The following is a 23,280-nucleotide window of genomic DNA, read 5'->3' as shown; positions in this document are numbered from 1 at the left end:
GATGATGAACGTCTTCTACTGTTACCTATAAGTTTTTTCCTCAGACGTAATTTTTTTGTAACATGGGAATTTAAAGTGCATCTGAATTTTTTTGAACTTTTACCCACTAACCAAGGTTATCTTTGGACATGAATAAATGATCTCGTTGAGAGACAGCCATTGGATTGACTTTTTCCCTCGTTCCCTCATTATGAATGTCACAAGTGTCGAATGTCATCTCATCTCAAGATGCGATACGTCTGAACTGGTTTTCCCATTGTGAGCCCATAATTCGATTCCTTATCGGAATGGAGATTCTGACGCGAAATCACAGCTTAATGTGCTGTTATTATTATTAAAGTATTACAACCCTACGATTGGTACTTTCCTCTCTTTCCTAAACTATCACGTTCAGCATTTACATGCCCATGTTACATTCCCATTTATGAGAGTAATAATTTACCATGTTCACCAATAGCTGTCAATGTGCATTTCATAAGCTGCATAGCACTAATTCGCAAAAAAAAATAGCTAAAGGATATAGAAAATAATGTACCACAAGCTATTTTCATATACTTTGTGTTCTTTTCTTACTTCCTTGGACGCTCTTCTTAATCGTGTCTTTCTTTACATGTTCCAAGTACTTTTTTCAAGTGCTTCCACGATATGCAGTAGATGCTCTATAAAGCTTCCAACGCGTTGTATAATGTCTGATGAGGGCAGTTCCGCCGTCCCGCAAAGCATCTTCAGGTCAGAATCAGAGTTTGACGGCCAGTGTATGTACGCCGAAGTGGTAGTTGTAGCGGTCGCTTTTTAGTCCGACAGGCTTGTTTTTAGGTTTACCCCGATAGGCTGAAGTCGTATTTAATATTTAATACATTTTGTTACAAGTACGCTATCGCCTGGTGGTATCATGAGAAAAAATAAATGACTGAAGTTCCCATCTACATAATGGGCTAAGAATAGGAAAAAAATACAATTAAAGGATACATTTATTGGGAGACCACCCAATTAACAAGCGATATTCGACCAAAATCGTCCAAAATTCGTATTTTCAAATACTCCCTAAAGAGTTACAATGCCATCAATTAAGAATCCATAAACAATTGCTCTTAACCCTTAACTGCAAGAATTTATATACCTAGGAAATCTTCAATTACTACACTTTATGAACTTTTTCTGCTCTTTTTTTTTAATTTTTAAGGAATATTTTAATGTGTATCACTTATGATACATAATGGTTATAGACAACTTTTACATTAAATTGATATGTATCACATATGATACACATACTCATTTAAAACTTCTCATTACCACCCGTACCTTTACTAATTACTTTAGCAATAACCTTTACTATTAACTTAGCGTGCTATCAAGCAGGTCAACACCGTCCACGAGTTTGTTGTATTGCTTGATAATTTTAGGGTATTTTTAGGCACATTCTCTATTAACTTTTATTCAAATCTGACTTTTTCAGAAATTAGAATATCCCCACACAGCGTAGACAGAAGGACAACTACTTTATTGCATTTCCATGCCGCACGTGAAACTCCGTCGACAGTGGCAACTATTTTAGTAAATACGCCTATTTCTGAGCCTTGAACACAACTACGGATGAACACACGGAGTATAAAATGGTATACATGTTCACCAATTACTGTAAATATGCATTTCATAAGCTGCATAGCACTTATTCGCAAAAATAGCTAAAGGCAAACAATGTAGAAAATAATTTCCCACAAGCTATTTTTTAATTTCATATACTTTTTTCCTTTTCTTTTCTCAGCATCTTCATAATTTCTCCTTGATCTCACATACTGGCACTCATCGTCAGATAAAAAATCGCTCGAAGAATAAGAGAAGAAAGGATCTGCAATACAGTCATCGTCACACCTATTAACATTGTCTTCGCTATCTGACTCCATAACTAGTGATGATATAGAGTTTTTCAACTGTAACATCTCCCTGAAAATAAACCTTACTTTTACAAGGAAATTTAATCTCGCTGTTGCAATGACAATATCTCCATCGGAAATAAATGAAAGAAGTGCTATGACGGAACATAATTGAAGACTAGCATTACTTCCGTTTAGGTACTGGAACATGTGTAATGCATGCACGTCAAATGTAATCCCTAATAACTTATTTCAACAAAATCAGTAAAATAGATATCCTGAGGACAACACCATGAATATATTCGCTCTATTTATAAAAATGTATGCAGCATATGCATCATCTTGTCAGTTGACCACATAGCCATTTTGTATCATATATGATACATACCTATTTTTACGTGTAACGCTAATACGTATGCAAAAATAAATACGATAAATTCTCAGGTTATTATTTAAGGCTTAGGTTACAATAAAATATGTTTTCTTTCCCTTATTTTTTGGAATAAATTCTATGATGTCACTCGGATTAATCATCTTCCACGTTTGTCATGCGGTGAACTGACTTCCTTCTACATAATGAGAAGCTTATCACCTATAACACCAACTGACTGCTTCGAGAACCGGCACTGTGTTTAGTGTATCATAAATGATATAAAATACAGTGAAGGGTTAAGAATTTTAACATTTTAGCACGGGAAGATCTAAAAACTTTCTTCACGTAAGTCATTTCACTTCTTTATCCCTCTATGCTTGAAGGATTCCTTCAAAAATGTCCGTTTTCTGTTTCTTGGAATCATTATTGAATTTGAGATCTTTCGTTTTTATGAAGCAGTTTGTGTAGTACCTACTTGCGGTTTGGGAGTGTGATTCCGTGTGAAAGTCTCCTCCGAGCGTGAATGAGAGGGTACCTATCCTCTCCATTGATGTGTCTCGGCTTTTTAAAGAAAATAAACGCGGCTGCATACACACGTGTCGGTACTAAGTACCAGGAAAAGCCTTGAGGAGCATAATGACGATACGAATAAGGATTCATGGATGTAAGGGCCACCAAAATGGAAACGTAATAAAAGGACACAAATACACATTACACTATGTTATTTTCAAAGGTGTGATAGTGATAGAATACATAGTGTAATGTCGAAACCTGGGTCGGTTAAGTAATCTTCTGTGGAACATACAACAGTGTATATTTTATTATGTTTCCTGTCACCAAGTTCCACCAAGCATCGCCATCAAGCCTTCAGTTGGCCATCAAAATGGTTATAAAACCCAAATTGAGATGAATTATGAGAAAACCATGCAGCGAAGATGGCAGAAATGAGTAAAGAATAGGAATTTCACGAATACATGGCCAGAGTGGGTCAACGTCTTCTCCGCGCGGAGAGACCTCAAGGTCTGACTATACTTAACATGTTCTCATTCCTTCTTCACTAACCGTACTCGTCAGCAGCAAAAATTATTCCATAGCATGTTTCGATGCAGGTCGAGCACAAACGTAGAAAGCATCACTAGTATCTATAGCTAGAGTAAGCCCGCATGACACTCTCCAATTTATTGGCCAATAAATCGGCGTGCAATATTGTTTAAGATATTTGGCGTTACGTACCGTACGAAACGTATAAATATTTGCACCAATATTGACCGAAAAGGTGTTCTAATGTCACGCTAGAGGACGCCATTGCATTTCGATGATTTTACGTTCCACAAGCATTCGTGTGATTTGTACGCTTCAATCAATAATGAAACAACTTCTTTCGTCCACATTTAAGAAACTTCAAGCGAATTATCGAAAAAAAAACAATGTTTTTGAGCCAAACCTGGTGTTTTTTTAAAGAGTTTCTTGTTTTGGCCATTAGGAGTCAACATAACTGACTTCTGATTGGCGATTGGCCGCGGGAAATAGAACCTGTTCTAAATTCCAAATTGGGCAAGAAATTGTGTCCAATATTGTGAAAAGAATATTGGACCAGAAATTGGTGTGTGTCCGTTGTTCCACAATTCAATATACAATAGATTGGCCAATAAATTGGGAAGTGTCATACGGGCTTAAGGGTCTCGTTTCACTGCTTCTAAGGCTGAGATGGTCTCGGAGGAGATCGGGTTGGTGTGGTGGCTAGAATTTTGGCTTCCCACCCCGTTGGCCCGGGTTTGAATCCTGAAAGTGACAGAGATTTTTCAGATATTGCTCGATCCCTATATGAGTGCCCCGTTCGTCGAATGGGAAAGATATACAGCTCTTGATAATGGGCTCTTATGCATAGGCGGAATTAGTGGATGGGCAAGGCGGCACGTGGCGCTTAAAAAAATAGACAAGATTTTTAATACGGTTACCATTACGTTCGTTTTATTAGTGTATTACGGAGCCTCAATCTTTTAATTTAAATTTAATAAATTTCATATTTCATATCAAAATATTAAGAGAATATTTCGTGCGTTAATTGTTGCATATTTTGTTTTTAATCTCAAATATGAGAAGACCTGTCAGGCCTTTGTGCCCCTCCCCCAGAAAAAATCCTGGATCCGCCCCTGATGACGTATAAACGTTGAAACCGGTTGAGCAAATGAAACAGTGTTAAAAATTACTGCATCTGTTTGCATCATCATTATCGATGAATTTCCGCAGAGTGATCTCGTCAGCAATGGATCTGACGATAAACCGTGGTCGCCCTTCCGCTAAAAGAAGGCTGATGCCGAAGGCACCCACCCTTCCTTTGCTTTGCCCATCCCTCACACCGGAAATCATCTTAACTGCAAACATTATACCATCATTGTCTTAGAATTTGAAATGAAAAAATAAATTCATCAAAAATGACTAAATTTGGGAAGTGGACGAACGGATAAAAGAACAAGAACGACATGGCTGTGCGCTAGGCTTAGATTGCTTGAACAATTGATAATGCATATCTTTAGGAGCGACACGAAGAACATCATATTAGAGCACCACTATTTTTACAGGTCCGACAGAAGCGATAAATTAAGGGGGATAATTTTGCCGAACGGACAGATACGGGAATTCGTTTTGTCCCCGAACCATAAAGGACGTTAATAAACGCTAGTCATAATTTCATTAGGGCATTTTTTAATATTTAAACGGCTGGTGTCCTAACACCCCCTGCCATAGAATTTTTAGGGGGCTTGTGAGGTAGTATGCAGAAGTAGACCTCAAGCGATCATTTTCATGAAACACTATGATATTCGTTGCCTCACTCACTTCCGAAGGTCAGTTTGGATACGTACATCTACATTATACCCCGCAAGCCGCCAAAAAGGCATGTGGCAGGGGGTGTTAGGACACCAGCCGTTTACAGCTAAGAAAAATGAAGTGCTCTAACGAGGTTGGGACTAGCGTTTATTAAAGTCCTTTATGGTTCGGGGGAAAAACGAATTCCCATATCTATCCGTTCGGCAAAACATCTCTCTTAATTTATCGCTTCTATCGGACCAGGAAATATAGTGTGGCTCTAATATTATGTTCTCTGTGTCGCTCTTAAAGATATCCATTCTCAACTGTTCAAGCAAGCGAAGCCTAGCGCGCAGCCTCCGAGTCTCCAACGGTTCCAAGCCTAATTCGCTGAACATCTGGGTAACACTGTCTGTACGCCCGTAGCAGTTTTTGACGGAACGCGGAGCCTTCCTTTGTAAGGTGAGGGTAGACCTCACCCCAGACAAAGCTGTTGACGTGTGAACACCACGCATTTAGGGTATAGGCTTTACCCCGGTCCATCTCGTTCTGCGAGGATTTATTTCTTGTTGTTAGCAAAGGCTTTACCCTGGATGCACACCCGGGGCCCTTTAGTCTGTAGCCCTACACTCTACCCACAAAACAACCACGCTCCATAATTCTATACCAGCCCTTAATAATATTAGTCATCATCGATTTAAAATAACTAACTCAGTGCTTCAGCACTAAAGCTAGATTTGATAGTGAGGGTAGAGGTCATCGTGAACTAAGGCACAACCGCATTCAGTTCACATATTATCGGTAGAAGGCCATATCTCCTCCCTGGGATCCCTCGCACTTCGAGGGTTTTCGTTCTGAGTTTCCAAAGTCGCTTGAGATAAATAAAAATCGCATTAAAATGGAAATAAAAACGACCATCATCCCTCAACATGAAGTGCAAGGATATTAAAGTTAGAGGAGGAGCATTGCCGTTATTAATAACTTACTATCTTAAGGTGTCCGAAGCCTTGAACCAGGATTTTAACCCAAACAAATTAAAAATTCATTAAAAACGTTGACCCACTCTGGCAGAGCCTTCAAAGAATTCTTCTTGATGAATCATTTGCCCCGTCTTCGCAGCAATAGTTTCCTGGAAATCACCTCCATTTAGGTTTAATAAACCAACATTTAAATCTATTAAAAATGAAATTGCGAACAACTTTTTTTACAAAAGACAACATCCGATAATACTCATGACACGTGAAACATATTCAGGGCTACTCTTTAACTCTGCCCTCAAAATCCACGCCTCATATAGTGAATTTAAGGTAAGAGTCGATAGATTACAGAGTTCTCACGCGAGTCCGAGATCTTACCTCAATTAACAAGGGGATCGGGTTGAGCTGTGGTGGGTAGAGTATTGCCATCTTCCCTAGTCGCTCCGGGTTCAAATCCCGACGATGGTAAAGACTTATCAGAGACCTCGCGATCCCTGCTTTAGGACGCTTTGAAGCAGATACTTCAAGAGCAAAACTGCGCCCGTCGAGTGGCCCGTTGACCAGTGGTCTCCTTGGTGCCTTGGAGGAGGCTAAATAACGCCTACGCCAAGTTTCTCTCTACCCATCCCTCATTGCGAAAATCACCTTACCTGCGGGTCGTCTCCAGTGGCACAGCGAGGGAGGGGTTTTGGGGGATAAATCCCCGCCCCCCAGACTCATAGAAACTTTCAAGTGAAATCCATTTCACTTAAATTGATTATTATACTTATGGAAGAGTCTAAGGATTAATAAAATATCCCTCAGAAAGCCATAAAACTCATCATTTTGAACCATTTATCTTAAAAAAATTCTGGGGTAGTGCCCCCGCACCTCCCGCTTATCCTGGCGGGTATGCCACACACCCCATGTCTATTTCCGCCTACAAACCCCCCCCCCCCAGCCTTAATTCCTAGCTGCGCCTCTGGTCGTCTCCACGCCATAACTCACGGATACTTCACATAATTCTCCCTCCCCAGGTGTTCGAGACGATGTGCGTCAAAGGAGCGGGATGGGGCCTCGGGCCTTCGTCCAGTGACGCAACTGATGAGACCAGTGGGATGGGAAGCGAAAAAAGTAACCCGACCACCTTCCTCGACCATCAGCGCACGACGTTTCGGGAGCCGGCATAAAAGGCAGGAGATATCTCCGTCTGCACCACCAGTGTCGAAAGGAGTGTCTCGCAATCAGGGTTGAGCACATCCAGAGGCAACTTCTGAGGTCTTCTGTGGAGCGGAGGGCGGCCGCGGAAGAGAGTTAGACTTCCTTTGAGTGCAGAAGTATCTTCGCGGACCATGGCGCTTCGTTCAGGATTCAGTCCGAAGGTGCTCCTCTTGCTGCTGTTGATGTCATCGTGCTGGCTTCGGGATGCACAATCTCGACCCGTAAGTAATGCTTAACACTTTCCTCCTACAATAATTTCCATCTCATTCATAAAAGTATTGCAGGACATTGTTGCTTCACTTGGCACATATTTTAAACAGAAAGTGTATGGCTTCCTTAGATAATAAATGCGGCCCGAACAGATAAGTAATGCATGTCACATTTATCCCATAATCTTTTTCCTAATCATTCATGAAGGCATAATAGAAACACTGTTACTGCAGTTGGCTCACATTGGTGATAAGGATCATACGGCTTCCTATTTATTAAATATATATTAAATGCGGCCCGAGCAACTAAGTAATGCTTGACTCATTTCTCTCACAATCTTTTCTAGCTCATTCATAAAAGTATAGCAGAAAAAATGTTGCTTCACTTTGGACATATTTTACACGGAAGAGGAATAATAATAAGACTTTAGAGGCATACTCAATGGGACGAGGAAAATTGATTGAAATAATAACAAACGTCAATCATTTATTCACCTGAAAAAAATATCCCAGCTCTTTATCTTTAGAGATAAACGTTTTCGAAGCGAAAAAGGAAACAACTGCACCGAATGTAATGTTTAGCATATGAACCACCAGGAAAGTCCTTGATCGTTAAAAAATTGGATGGATACAGTAAAAAACTTTTAAGTCTTTCGTAACACTTAAGCACACAATTATTATTTGCGATTATTATATCACTCAAAATAAATACTTGCTGAGAGCTTTTATGTGTAAAATCTGACGCATTATGAGAAATTATTATTAAAAAATTCTACGCATTAAAGTAGATTTGCGTGGAGTATTTACGAAGCGATTTGGCAGTCTCCTCTCCCTTTATGGACTTCACTCTTCAATTCACAGTGAGGCCAACTTTCTTTCATTCTATCTAAAGCTTCTATTATTTTCCTTCTTCTCCCTCGTTTAACCAAAATTCTTCCCTTTAATACTGTTTTCAGCATCCCCTCACCGCTCAGTTCTCGCTCTATCCAAACCTTCTGTCTCCGAATCTCATCCGAAAGCTGCCTCTCTTCACCCACCATTTCCAACGCTCCTTCGTACCTATTCCTTTCCATCCATTTCACCTTCTCCATTCATCTATCGTCCTCTTCATTCGTGTTAACATTTCAGCACCGTGAAGAGCTATACTCCATATCATACTCTTCACTAACCTTTTCGTAAAACTTTTACATAACAACCCTCACGAAAGCTCCTTCCTGTTCATGAACGCCTTCTTTGCCAATGCAATTCTTTTCCTGATGTCTTTACTAGGGTATGCGCTTGCCTCTAATGATCTTCCTAAGTAGATAAATTGTTCTACCTGCTCAAGTTTTTCCCCACCTACGATTACCTTGAGTCTCACATACCTCGCTCGCAAAGCTTTGCAAAACCGCATTATCTTCAAAATGCCTTCTCTCCTCACCCACCATTTCCAGCGCCCTGATTATGTAAATGTGACAGCGACGACGGCGAGAGATGACCATCACGTTCTCCTATCACGTTCCGCTGTATCACGCGATCATGTAAGCCACCGTCATCGCGCGTATCATACAGGCGCGTACCATACGAGCGCGTGAGGTTGGTATCATTGAGAAATCTGAAGAGCCAATGAAATCCTTCGACACATCTCTGTCCAAGAATGCGTCGTCTGCGGAGTATTTGAAATAACAATAACAAACAACGAAAACATAAAATGGATGCAGTTCAAAGCTAAGTACTTCGCTTCGCCAATAGATAATATTATAATAAAGTACTCGCATTATGGTAAAGTTATGGGGAAAGTGTTGTATTACTTTCCGATGTGTGATAACGTAATCCATTATGCTAATGCTCGCCGGGAGATGCTGCAGTCATTATATTTACTATATCGTAGAGAATGGCCAAAAAGTCGTGATCTTGGATTGAAACTAATTAATGTTGAAATGATAATGGAAGTGTAATCGCGCTAGCGATTTGAATGTAAGTAGTTAATGGTTGATTTCATCATCATCACTGGTCAACAATCCTAGGATTGGTTTGACGCAGCTCTCCACTCAGTTCTCCTAGCAGCTAATCTTTTCACTCCTACGTATTTCTTCTCTTTCACATCTCTCTTTACTTGTTCCATATATTTTGTTCGTTATATAGTTGATTTATGATGATTAAAAAATCGAAAAGGAGTTTAACGATGTTCATGGTGAAACAAAACTCAGTACTATTCCACAAACTTTTATTGTAACAGTCTACTAGTTTCGACGTTTATACCGTCATTATCAAGACTAACCTGTCTGTTAAAATAAAAGTTTGTGGAATAGTTCTGAGTTTTGCTTCATCATGAACATTTCATCGTCCCAACAGGTAACGCCCAAATCAGTTGAGTTTAACGATGTTGATATGTTGGAGAAAGTACTTGGCAAATGTTGATAATTAAACTTCGATATAAAGTAATTGACGTTTAAATCACGGATGTACTTCAATTAGCAGTACTTTCCAATTTGCTGTGTGGAAATAAAGCAGCTCTATCGAATTCACTACCGTGCGCATATAACAATTGAACAACGTGGGCAACTATAAAGTCAACAGAGCACTCCAGTTGAAATAATTAAGAATTATATTGGTTTTTAATCGGTTATAGGGCATTTTTAAATTAAATAAACAATAATTGTTTGCTAACATATGCATTTCGTGCTCGTTTTTATGTCAGCATATGCTTGTCACCATGGGTTTCGAACGTGATAGGCCGATGACACTCGCAGCGTGATAAAGAGAGCGATCACGGTTTCATAATCGCTGCTATCACCTTCCGTCGTGGGAATCGCGTTGCCCCTGGCAACGACATCGCTCTCACCCTTCTCACAGTTACATAATCAGGGCGCAGAACTTCGTTGTTTCTCTTCCTCTCCTTTGTGAAATATCTCGCGAATATACAGATATTCAAGTCCAAAGATATGCGGTCAATGAGAATGGGTAGCTCGAGTGGCCTACCATTGAAGAAAGGCAACAAGGGACAAGTTTACGTCCCATCCGACGGATGAATTGCTGCGCTTCAGGTACCCTCCACACGAGACAGACAAAAGGAAAGGGCTCGAACACGAATATCTTGGAGATACGTCATTAAGAAGCTAATGAAGAAACCGAAGGGATGAGATAATAATAGATAAAAGGCATTAAAATATGATAATAAATTTCAGGACATTAAATTAATTCGATACACTATGAAAAGCGCCATCTATCAAGTTATTGGAAATAAAAACGTTTCTTGTGACGTTTTTTTCGAGCCGTATGAAAAAACCGTTTTCTTTCCAAATGCTTTGTTTTTTTCGAAGTGATCATTCCTAAGTTTGAACCCGGGTCCTCTGGCTTCGCCCCAGGTGCTCTTACACTTGTCCTGCTTATTTTCACCGATTACGATACGTTGGGCTTAAATATCTGAATTTTTTCCAGATTGATCACAAACAGGATTGAGAACTGCAGTGGGGAGACAGGAATTAATGGTGGCTTGACACTGTTTGTTTCCCGTTATGTGGGCAGGCTGTTTTTTATCCGTTATTCCACTTTATTGCCCACAACTTTACTGAATGTCGTGTTAAAGCTCTGGAGTCAAGTATAAAATGTATGAACAGAGATTCTGCGTCGAACGTATTAAACCCCTTCCCTGCAGCACTTGGTACCAGTGGCGCTGCGAGGGGGGGATTTTGGGGGATAAAACCCCCCCTAGAGCTCACAGAAATTTTTAACTTTAATCCCTTTTACTTAATTGGATTGATATTACTAATAGAATAGTGTAAGGATTATTAAAATATCCCCCAGAAAGCCATAAAGCTCACCATTTTGAACCATTTATTTTAAAATTCCGCAATTTATTAATCTCGCACCAACCGCTTATCCTGGTGGGTATTTCATAACCCCACACACACCGGCATTAGTGGCACCTAAACACCCCCAGCCTTAATTCCTAGCTGCGCCCCTGTTTGGCATGACTTAGATAGACCCTAAAGTGTGACTGCGCAAAATGAAGACTAGGCTCACACGCTACAAACTTAATATATATAGATTATGAAAAGCGCCATCTAACAAATTATTGAAAAAATGTTTTTTTTTCTTTTCTTTTTCGAAAAGAAAGAGGCGAAGAATTGCGAAAAAAAATTGCGAAAAGTTCTTATCGAGCTGAATGAAAAAAACGTTATTTTTTTAAGGTGATCATTTATAAGTTAACCTCTGCTCTTTTGTAGGGAGATCGCAGCTCCTGGAATGCTTCGCCGTCCACTGAAGTGGAGGGCGACGATCAGGGAGCATCGATAGCATCAGGGGCGAAAGGATCGTCGGAGAAGGCATCGTCAGCGGCCGAAGGACACGAGGACGCACCAGCGAAGAAGACCCTGTTGAGCAGACAGCGACGCCAGGGACCGGACGACCCTCCGCCGGTGCCACCGGTCCCCCCTGACCCACCACTCCCTTCCGACGACGGGGACGCGGATATAACCATCACTATAGACCCGTTCTCTTTCTTCAATGGATTATTCGGTCCACCCAGGAGATACGGCGGCAGAGATCCAATAACTTCCTTCTTCTCCGGAATCGAATCCTTCAAGAGGGACCTCGTCAACTTCTTCTTCGGCTAGTCTACTTAAACGCGTGGTCATTTACAGAAAAATCTGAGGGACATTTTTAATTATAGAATATTGTTCCATTCCTGTAGGAACATAAAACGAAGCAGTGAGAAGCAAAGGGGTGTAAGTGGCAATAATTAAAATCTAGAGTTAACTACATCACATGATAGGGGAAAGCCTACTCTGTGTGGTGGCGAAAAAATGTTAGTGGAGGCTGTGACAGGTGCAGCAACCTAGCGGGATTTAAATCCAATACTAAGTAAACACTCCATTCTGTTTGAACTTCAAACCAGTTTTACGCAAAAGTTAGCTTTTGCCACTTCCCAATCAGCAGATGATATCCTCCGGATATCTAAATAAGGTTAATATATCCTAAACGCGTTGTCATTACGCCATGGATATTTTGACAGCGTTGCATAAACATTTTAGTTTTATATCCATGACGAGTTGTATAAATAATGTTGCATCGATATCCAAATTGTAATATCCATGATATCAAAAAAATGTCATTACAAACAGTATCCATTGTTACCAATGGATACTGTATAATAAATAGCCATAATAATCACCCATTTTCTACTCATTGGATGTCTTGAAGATACGGCCGGCCTCGATGGCGGTGGGTTAAGTCGTCAACTGCCAAACCGTAAGTCGTGGGTTCGAATCCCGCCTGGCTAGGTGATCCCTATCCAGGGCATGGATGTTTTGTGTTGTAACTTGTTAATGTTGGGAACCTTCGTTGTAAAATTACGTTATGTGCTGTTTACGGGGAAGTTGGTAATAAATAAATAAAAATAAAGATATACAAGAGATTTTGTAATAAAAACCTCCTATATCCACTGTTGGACATCGCTGCGACGTTGTTTTACGAGTCCTTTGGATGTTTTACATATATCCATGTAAGGTTAATTGGATATGCTAAAGCCGATGATGTTGTCTGGATGTTATTGAGATATTTATTGCTGCTTGCGTTAGATCCCTTTGCTTTTCACTGGCTCAAATCATGGTTGCGATCATCGAGGCCCACGTCTCCCTAATGACGGTGTGGGTTTCTTCCATCCCATTCCTTCCTTCCAAATGTTACCCTGGAGGCGTCGCACAGTGGTTCCCAGACCATGCGTTGTTGGACAAAAATCTAGAAATGATTGAATTTACATGAGAAATCTGAGAAATTTAAGTTTACCAGTTTCGGATTCTTCAGTAGTCGATTTGAAGCATTTTTTTATTATGTATGTTTTAATTGGAATAAATAATGGAAATTTTTATGCATGGGCAAGCATCCTTCGCAGCTCTGATTATTTTCTTAGCTGTCTGGAATATCTATTTCGAGGTAAATTTGTGAAACGGGTTTTGTGGCATTACTTTTTTAGAAAAAAAATGCCTTTGGATTACATGACTATTATTATATTTGAAATGCTCAATGTTTATCAAAGAGTTTAATAATCACAGCTCACATTATATCAACAGCATGAAAAGATTTCACAAGTTATACAGGGCAAATGTTTTCATTTTGAAAGAGTATAATCTTTAGTTAATTACTAAAAACATAAATTTAAAATTAAGGCTCACTTCACGGCGGCGCTTCTGTTACTTTCCTCCTTCCTCTCCACACCACTCCTGAACAGTGTGGGCGTAAAAGTTTCCGACTTGGTTCCCAGCCCTCAAGAGTGTAACCCCGCGAACCCCCCGTGGTTACTCGTTCCAACTGACAATGTGGCTTTGCTACACGCTTGGCAAAATTATACGCCCTATTACCAAGTTTGAAATCAAATAGCCGTTTACATTGCGAAATCACTGAGTTTTTGCGGCCCTTTTACATATCAAAATGATGCCCATTGTTTCATATTGCAACAATACTGAGCATCCAGCAAAAGTGTTCGAACAATCATTGGTGCACTTTCTTTTTTATTGCAATAAAGTGGACTGATTCAAATTTGCGTCCAGGAAATTTCAGCATATGCTCAAGTTGGGGAACGTTATCCCCAAACACTGGTTGCATCGGAAAATGTCCGAACAGCAATGTTTTTCATTTATGTACGACTTCACTCTTCCATCGTGTCATTTTTATTAATTAATTGAGCAAGTAATGCCAACACCTTTATGTAGAATTATTGAGGAAAAAATATATGTAGTCTGAGAATGAATGAATAATAAAGTATGTTATTCCTTAATAAATGCATTATTTATTTATCATGGGCTCATTGTTACCATAGAGATATCAAGGTTTATTTTATTTATAAATGGACTTCAGTGAAAACTAACTAAAATATACAGTAGGAAGTGCATCATTTCAAACCCAAGTGGTATAGCAAAAATACTACAGGAACACGCATTGAAGATGGGAATAGTGATTCACAAATGGGGAGAGTTCATGAACTACTTTTCACTTTAATGATAAATAACATTTAGTGATTCATAATCTCTAATACTAAAAATAATCCCGGGGAAAGGGGTTTCATACTGATCCTGGTGTTAAGTTCCCAACTAGGGTGGAGGTTGTTTGAGACTGATCGGAATTGATGCGATCTGTTCACATTATAAGCGGTTGATTCCGAGGGTGGACAGCGCGATTGCTGCAGTGTAGGTTTGAAAATTTCCATTCAAACGACGATACGAGACCTCATAGTCATTTACGGGCGACGGCAAGCAAGAGACGTCATCAACCTATCGACGAATAACAATAGGTTTCTCCTCTTGCAGACATCCTCGGCATTTTAGCGGTTTAATTTTAAGTATTAAAATATAAATACGCATTTACTTGAATTTGAATATTTTTTTTCTTCGGCAATATCCTTCCTCATACATTTTAGAGATATTTTCGAGAATAAAAGCTTCATGCAAACACCCTCTTCTGAATGTGCTGAAACCACAGAGTAAATATACAAAAGAGCGCGCATTATGGCTTCCAGTAACCAGAAGCCAACATAGAAGCCCCAACTTCAGGAAAAAATTAACAGTAGTCAAAATATACACAAGAAAATACATTTTGAAAAATATTCTGAAATTCTCCCTTCTTCGCGAATATTATTGGTATAGGAGATAAGATCTCGAAGCGAAATAAACATCATGAAAACTATCGTCGTAAGCAGCCAGTGGCCATAAGATCCATCACGTAATCAAGATTTTTGTCAAGCCAATTTTTGTTTCGTGCGCAGATGGATTCTATTGGATTTTCTCCACAATTGCAGCCACTGAAAATCAACCGCTCGGATGACATAAACCGGTTGGAATAATTCCGATTAGTGTTGATTCTTTATTACCATGCTTGGGCTCAAATTCATATGACGTCAGATTTAGGCAAATAGGGATATTGTTTGAAAGTTCTCGGACGGCACGCGAATAACGGCTCACTGAAAGGTTTCACTTCCATGGAAACCAAAGAAGATCCAAATCTCTGCGAACGTGGTCATCCCGTTAGGAAGTTCAATAAGTATCCTCCGACTGCACGCGAATAACGGTTCACTCACTGGGTACATCGGAACGATTCATTCCCACCGTTGTTACCCTGAGCATTGACTCATTGAGCGATTCATTTGAAGATTCAATAGCTCTCCGAACGTGATCATCCTCTTTCGGATATACAGAATAACCTCCTCTTATAAATCTCTGGAGCTCAATTACGAAGAATCCTAAAAAAGTAAGAGTCGGAAAAAAATTAATAAAACGACCAAAGTAAGAGGAACGTAGAGAAAATATTGCGGTGAAGACGGAGATAAATGATCGACGGGGAAGAATTACACGAAATTTTGGCCAGAGTAGGTCAACGTCTTTCCCGGCAGGAGTAACCTCAAGGTCGGCGGGTGAATGAATATCTCTATCTCGTTCCCCTCTTCACAAACTGCCCTCATCAGCAGCAAAAGGTGTCCACAGCATGTGTCGATGCACCTCGATTACATAATTACAGGATTTAAAAAATATCATTACAGTGTGAGCTTCGGTACCGTGAAGTGAGGTAAAGTGGACAAGGAGTAGTGAAGTGGACCACTCAAATAGTTCCGTGCCTATCCTCTCCTTATATCTAGCGGATTACTCTGTAATTACTTTTAGAAGTCTTTGAGCAGGCACAGGATTGTGGTGTGTGTACCATCAAGCGTGGTATCGTGATATGTGGTATTTACGCTTAAATTAAAATTCATGTTAATATGAAGCACCGTTTTTCACCTAACTGAAGAATATGCGAAAACATTATGTTTTATTTCACTATCTGAGAGATATCATCACCTTCCCATTGCATGAATCGATTTTGTACACTTTGCAGGCTATTCCAGCTCTTTCTTCATGCTGTATCAACTTCAGTTGCTATAAAATTCAACAGAAAATAGAAAGGTTTGTTTTTGTACGGTAATATCGACCACCATAGTTCGTACCTAGGTGAAGAAAACCGGGCCATCGTTGTATCACACTTTCACAAGTAGGTTGAGGAAGATTTGACACGTGTTGCGACATGTCAAAAGTGGCAGAATGTCAATGAGAAAAGCTACAGAGATGTTTGGTGTTCTTCGAACAACAATACGTCGTAGTGTGAAAAATTAAAATCCCCTGAAACATGGCTGGCAAACCGCCTTCTCGGAAAGATAAGATAGGAGGTTGAGTGATGATTCTCCACAAAAAGTCAGACCCTCATGGTCAAGGGTTTGATTTTACGTGGAGAATAGGGCTGCTCTAACACAGCAAGTTATTTTTATGACTGCGTCTACACAAGGAAAATTACGAAATTCGTCAAAAACTGCTACGTGCGTACTGACAGCGTTGCCCAGATGTTAAGCGAATCAGGCTGGGAGCCGATGGAGACTCGGAGGCTGCGCGCTAGGCGATTGTTTGAACAATTGAGAATGGATATCTTTAAGAGGGACACGGAGAAGATAATATTAGAGCCCCACTATAATTCCATGTCCGTCAGAAACAATAAATTAAGAGAGATATTTTGCCAAATGGTAGGGAATTCGTGTTCCCCCCGACACAGTAAAAGACGTTTCAAAATGATTGCTCGGCGTAATTTCTTTGGAGCATTTCCTATTTTTATTTTTTAGCGGCTGGCGCCCTAACTTCCACCGCCGCATACATATTGAGGCAGCTTTTGAAAATAAATAAACACAATAAATAAATATACAACATGCTACTATACATGTTGTATGTACATATAAAAGCGGCCTGAGTCCGGCCGCCGAGTGTTGGCCGATGACAGTTAAAAGGGGTCTAGTTCGGGGCAGGGAGCACGGTTGCCAGGTGTGAAATGGAAACGCCCAACTCGCATGTAAACTAAAGGGTTCCGTGAAGAAAGTGGAGCACCCAGAGGAAGAATCCTTTGTTTTGGCGATGCGAAGAAAGGGCTTGTTTCGGTGGTTCAGGCTTATTTCAGTGCTTCATATGCACGATACAACAATGTGTGACTAGAGGAGGGTGTGAGATGCATTTGGGAGGGAGTGATTGGCTACAAACCGTGCTGGCTAAGGGTTCTTTTGAAATGTCATCGGAGTACTCTCGTCGGTTAGATTGTAGTGCTGGGATCTTTGTAAGTTTGATTTTTCCTTTCAGCACAAATAGTTCCAACACACCTTCTCATGATTTGTATCGAAACTAACTGTCAAACGACCTTCAACCTTCCTCAGTCCATTCCTCATCCACCAATGAGAATCGAGAAGTATCCTCGTGGTTTTCGGACATCTCATCTTTCTTCCCTACGCAGCATAAATGAAAAAAAATCCTTCCCTCTACTCAAACTTTTACTTCTGCAAAATGTTAAAATCTTTTTTATTGTCCAGGCTAATGGCAATTTTTAACACACATATATTCAAGACACTTAGTAAAAAATTGACACTGCCATACCAATTTCTCTTCTAAAGAGTCTTTCGTGTGTCTACACTTTTTTCTAATCATGGGTTACTTTTTGTAATGGATTGTTCCTTTTAATGATGAGTGAAAGTAAATGCACTATACTTGTATTTGTTCTCAATTACGCATCAATATGCATTGTCAAATTCATTTAAAAGAAAGAAAGATACAAAATGCAACCAGATTGGTTGACCTTCTCACCACACACCTTCCCATGTGTTCATCAAAACTTACCGCACAATCTGAGATTCTCCCCGGAGGAAAATTAAAGAGGAGTTGCGTCTAAGTCGTGGGATGGGTCTCCACGCCGCCGCGCGTCGGTTCAAAATGACGCAACTCACGTCACATTGAGTGGAATGAGGATCGTAAGAAGTAACCAGACAACCTTCCTCGACCATTAGCGCTGAAAATTTTCGGGTGGAGACATAAAAGCCGCGAGATTTCTCCGTTTTCGCCACTAGTCCATCCATCCATACACCGGAGTAGAACGCCGACGTGATAGAGCACTCCTTTACAGGGAATTTCGCCGTAGTAGCGGAGGGCCGCAGTAAAAAAGCTTCGGCTCTCGTGGAGAGAGGAGATACATCGTCGAGGACCATGGCTCTCGCTACTGGGTTCAGTCCGAAGGCGGTCCTCTTGCTGCTGTTGGTGGCATCGTGCTGGGTTCGCGAAGCACAATCTCGACCCGTAAGTAATACTTATCGCAAGATTTTCCACCTCGTTCATAAAAGTAGAGCATAAAAATGGTTTCTTCACTTGGACATATTTTAAACGTGCCATCTCCTTTCCGCTCAGTATTCCCACCATCCATACTGTGTCTCCTCCGTATCTCATCTAGAAGCTGCCTCTCCTCACCCACCACGTCCAGCACGTCGTACTCCAGTTCATATTTAATAGGGAGAACGTATGTTTTCCTTAGATATTAAATGCGGCCTGAGCAACTAAGTAATACTTGACACTTTTATCTTACCGTCTTTACCATCTTATTTATAAAAGTAAGGCAGGAAAATTGTTACTTTATTTGTGACATAATTTAGAAAGAGACCATATGGCATCCTTAGTTATTAAACGCGGCCTGAACAACTATTATTTTATGATTTCATCACTTAACTAGCGGAATCCGTCAGGGGTTGTGTTGCAAAATTACAATTATTTTTCCCAGAATGTGAACAACTAAAGCAATCCAGTGATGAACAGTTATTAATATAAACTTCAAGCTCTCGACGCAACTTGAACTAAAATGGCATTGACATTATATCTTGGAAATATATTCTTAAGAAACTGATTTTGAAACTGAAGGGAGGAGCTAGTTAACGTTAAAGGCATTAAAAAATATGCTACTTAGATTCAGGGTACGAATTGGTGGCATCATGCCGACTACGGGAGACGCTGCAGCTGTCTCGATCCGTATGTAATGATAGAGTATTTGCAAGGGTCGAAGTTCGGTGATGAATAATGCATCAGGGAAATTTCATATTCTGATCCTAAAGAGTCAATTCAGGCATTTAATGTTTTTTTTTTGTAGATAGTGAATAGTAGGAGCCATAAAATCCGAGTCGTATAAGGCATCAAAGTTAATTTTTTATCGAATATGTTACAAAAAGTAATTCCATGTCAGATTGATCTCCGATTTTTCTTAAGTTCTCCGATATCCACGAAACTTGGTGCGATGAACACAATAAAAATTAAACTATGAATCCGAATTTTCAGATTTAAAAATGAAGTTATTCTTATATGTTTGGGATAAACATTAATTTTTTGTTAAAACAGACAAGCCCAGGTTTATTTAACTTTTGTTATGATAAAGAGCAGTGGCGTAACTAGAACTATGCTTTTGGGGAATGGGATAGCCTGGGGTGGCGATCCCCCACCCTCGATGGGGAAAAGTTCTGAAAAATAATATGCCTGGAAATCCATTTCACATCATTTTCGCACTAAAAAAAATAACTTGAAGCAGACGCAGTTATTAAATGTCAAAACTAGACAAAAGTCTAAAAAAATATATTTATCTGAGGATTTTGGGGGGCATCTATCTCCCTCATCCCCCCATAGTTATGCCCCTGATAAAGAGGAAGTAACAATTTGAACTTTAGAGTAAATTTCATGCATAAAGCTTGTCACAATTTACCCGATTTCAACTTCCCTGGCTTATCCCGGACCAAAATCTCCATCCCTCCTTGGTATGGCTATCCTTACTTGATCGGTAGTAACAAGGAATATAGCAAGCCGGGTCCTCAAGAACAATTAGACGAAAATCGTTCAAATCTTCTTACTGGGACGGAGTCAACTTTATGTGAGATAAATTTATTCTAGAAGCCATTAGGTATTGATTTGGGTGGCACTATTAAGTTTCTTCCGATACATTAAACGATCATTATCTCAGAATCAAAAATAATTTTCTCGAGAGCTGGGTAATCTTTTGATACAAGCTTTAAAAAGTAAGAGATTCGGTTATTTTCACGGATTTACGATTCTTTGCCATGTTTTCAAAGCCATTCATTATGCCGTAACAATAGTTACTATACCTACCATATTATATTTGGAGCTCAATATGTATACAAAATTGAAAATTGAAATAAAGCCTCCTATGTACTCAAATATTTCCGTGTATTTAAATATTTCCACCACTTATTCATTCAGGATGACCTACTTGATGGCCGGGTAAAATTTGTAATTACCTATATACGTTACTCTTGACGACTTCAACACTCTTGACGATTCAGACGACAAAAGATGAGATTGATACACAGATTTGTCACACGGAAGATTCGTGAATCCAAAATCCTTCTTTTTCATGCAAGATTCCATTCTCCTGTCAACCATTGCATATGTTTGCTCAATTGGCCCTAGCACGGAAAACTTTACCGATGATTAAATTATTCCCTGGAGATAATAACACATCGTATTTCTTATATGGGATATTCCGTCATGCACGTACTGTAGTCAATCTTCCTACGACTGGGACGTATTAAGGTCGTTGCTCGGGGGGAGTAGCCATCAATCACTTTCCGCAGCGCCTGGGTGGTATGCAATACCACTCATTGTCAGCGATAATACGTCTGAGGCGTGATTTGCGCATACAAGTGACTTTAAAATATCCATCAATTAATTTTTTTCAACTTTAAAAGCGTAGTGAAATAAAAACTTCCACTGTGGAGCCAACTTATTGATTGCCATATTTTCAATTTTTCTAGAAGTTATTGGGGGGAGCGCCTTCCTCTTGATACGCACCTGAGTATGGATCAGAATAAATTGGTGGAAGTAAGAAATCAATAGACATTTCTGTTAACAAAGTTTTTACCGAAAATTATGAGTTTTGCCTCTATTGCCTTTATGTCAAAAAATGTTATCCCTTATGTGTTACAACCCTGAAATCAACGCATTCCTGAGGACTAGCTTTCCTAGCCAACTTTTACCAACCGAGCTCTTTCATATCTGAATAGAAATTCTTAAGGCCAACATCATTACATTTAATGCATTGTTATTTACTTAAATTTCTTATGTTTGACTGTGTTTTTACTTTTTAATGTTTTCTATATTGTGCCCCTGTAAACTGTCAAATATTCTATACGTGTGCTACTTACTAAATAAATAAATATTTCGTTGCTCATGGATAATCTCTTCTCCATTTAAGGATATTCGTGTGTACCGGCATGCTTGGCCGTCGGAGGTATCCAGAGGAGCGGACGAGGTCGTCCCGGGAGCGGTGATAGCATCAGTGGCTGTGGCGAAAGGATCCTCGGAGACGGCATCGTCAGCGGCCGAAGGACACGAGGACTCAGCGGCGAAGAAGACCTTACTGAGCAGACAGCGACGCCAGGGACCAGGCGATCCTCCGCCGGTCCCACCGGTCCCCCCTGACCCACCAATCCCTGTCCCCCCTGTTCCTCCAGTCCCGCCTGATCCTCCAAACACATCCGGCGGGGGAGGTGGGGGCGGGGGTGTAGGCATCAACCCGTTCTATTTATTCAATTCAGGATTTTTTGGTCCTCCGAGGAGATTTGGTGGATATGACCCGATAACTTCCTTCTTCTCCGGAATCGAATCTTTCAAGAGGGACCTCATCAACTTCTTCTTCGGCTAGTTTAAGCTGTGCAAAGCGGCGTAATAAAGATGTGGATAACGTTTGTTCTTTGTATCACTTAGTGAGGAAAGAGTGTTGGGAATTTTTTGTGCCGTGTAATTATGAGAAAGTGTACATTTTTTAAGTTCATGAACAAAAGAGTATCTCCTTTCTTATGTTGTGCCAGACAGTCAGCATTCTTTCACGTCTTTGGCTTACTAAGGTAAAAAAGACCGTGTTTTAAGAAAAGAAAAAAACACGTGAGAACATGTACCTCCGTAACTGAAATTAATTTAATGAGTTGTTCCAATTCACCATCTTCATTGGATTTTTCGGTAATCCCAGGAACTTTGGTAGGTTTGACCCGATATCTTCCTTCTTTGCCTTCATCAACTTCTACTCCTTTAATTATGCTGTCCAAAGCGGCATAATGAAGAGAGCGCCGATTTTACTCGGGGGAGGAACATGTTGGTACAATCACAATAGGAAAGTAACGATTACTTTCAGAAATCGACGAGTACATTGCAAGTAATAGTTACATTTTTCTAACGAAACGATAAAAAGAAATATATTGTTCTGTTTCCGCGGTAAGTAAACGCCGCGGTCAAGCTTAACCCGACACGGTCTACAAAGGACTAGCGTCCAAGACATTTGAATCATTGTAATTTCTATAGTTTCATCACATTGTACATAACCATCAACGTTATCGGAGACCTTCTGCAGGACATTATGTCATTTTTTATTTGTATCACTGAGCAGGGCCGGGTTCAGGGGGGCCCAAGGGACCCGTGCATAGGACCAACAGCCAAACCAGGGCCACCAATCAAGCATGAACATTCCACCAATATAGAGGTAAATCTCAAAAAATCGGAAAACAAAAACAAAACACCATGCATACGGGGATACGAAGTGAAGCCGGGTTGCTTTTTGGTGAGCATTTATTCGTCAACATTGGCGTTAATTAATGGTCAACATTACTGAGAAAAAAAACACACTATATCCGTTGGTGTTGCCATTTTTCATTGTAGCTCTGAAAGAACTTGTCGCACGCCAATCGATGTCGTCGGAAACACGAGTTGCGGGCAGAGCTACAATACAACAACGGTAGCTGCATCCGTATATGTAATGTACATTACAATTTTTTAATGCCAAATCTTTATTTGAAATCGAGCATGCATTTGATTTAAGTTTTTAAGGAATGTGTTTAGTTAATAACGAAAATAATGGAAAATGGTACATAAATCCGGCCCTGTTACTGAGTATAACTGATAGCATTTTTTTGTATTATGTTTTTATGGGAAAGTGTACATCTGTTTCAAGTTTATTAATAAATAAATGAGTATCTCCTTTTTATGCTA

General features: G+C 40.0%; 2 protein-coding genes across 2 annotated transcripts; both read left to right on the top strand.

Annotated features, from left to right (window-relative positions):
• The first annotated feature begins 7,245 nt into the window (after window positions 1-7,245).
• LOC124155002 lies at window positions 7,246-13,423 on the top strand. Its single transcript, XM_046528751.1, has 2 exons — window positions 7,246-7,453; window positions 11,650-13,423. Exons 1-2 carry the CDS (start codon window positions 7,364-7,366, stop codon window positions 12,037-12,039), a joined length of 480 nt encoding a protein of 159 aa, XP_046384707.1. The 5' UTR covers window positions 7,246-7,363; the 3' UTR covers window positions 12,040-13,423.
• Window positions 13,424-18,211: 4,788 nt separating this feature from the next.
• On the top strand, window positions 18,212-23,280 carry LOC124155001. The gene is made up of 2 exons (XM_046528750.1): window positions 18,212-18,546; window positions 21,494-23,280. Exons 1-2 carry the CDS (start codon window positions 18,457-18,459, stop codon window positions 21,941-21,943), a joined length of 540 nt encoding a protein of 179 aa, XP_046384706.1. The 5' UTR covers window positions 18,212-18,456; the 3' UTR covers window positions 21,944-23,280.

Source organism: Ischnura elegans, chromosome 3, assembly GCF_921293095.1.
Source record: "Ischnura elegans chromosome 3, ioIscEleg1.1, whole genome shotgun sequence".
NCBI lineage: Eukaryota > Metazoa > Arthropoda > Insecta > Odonata > Coenagrionidae > Ischnura > Ischnura elegans.
Note: the sequence above shows the minus strand (reverse complement) of the source record. Positions and strands in the feature narration are given on the sequence as shown.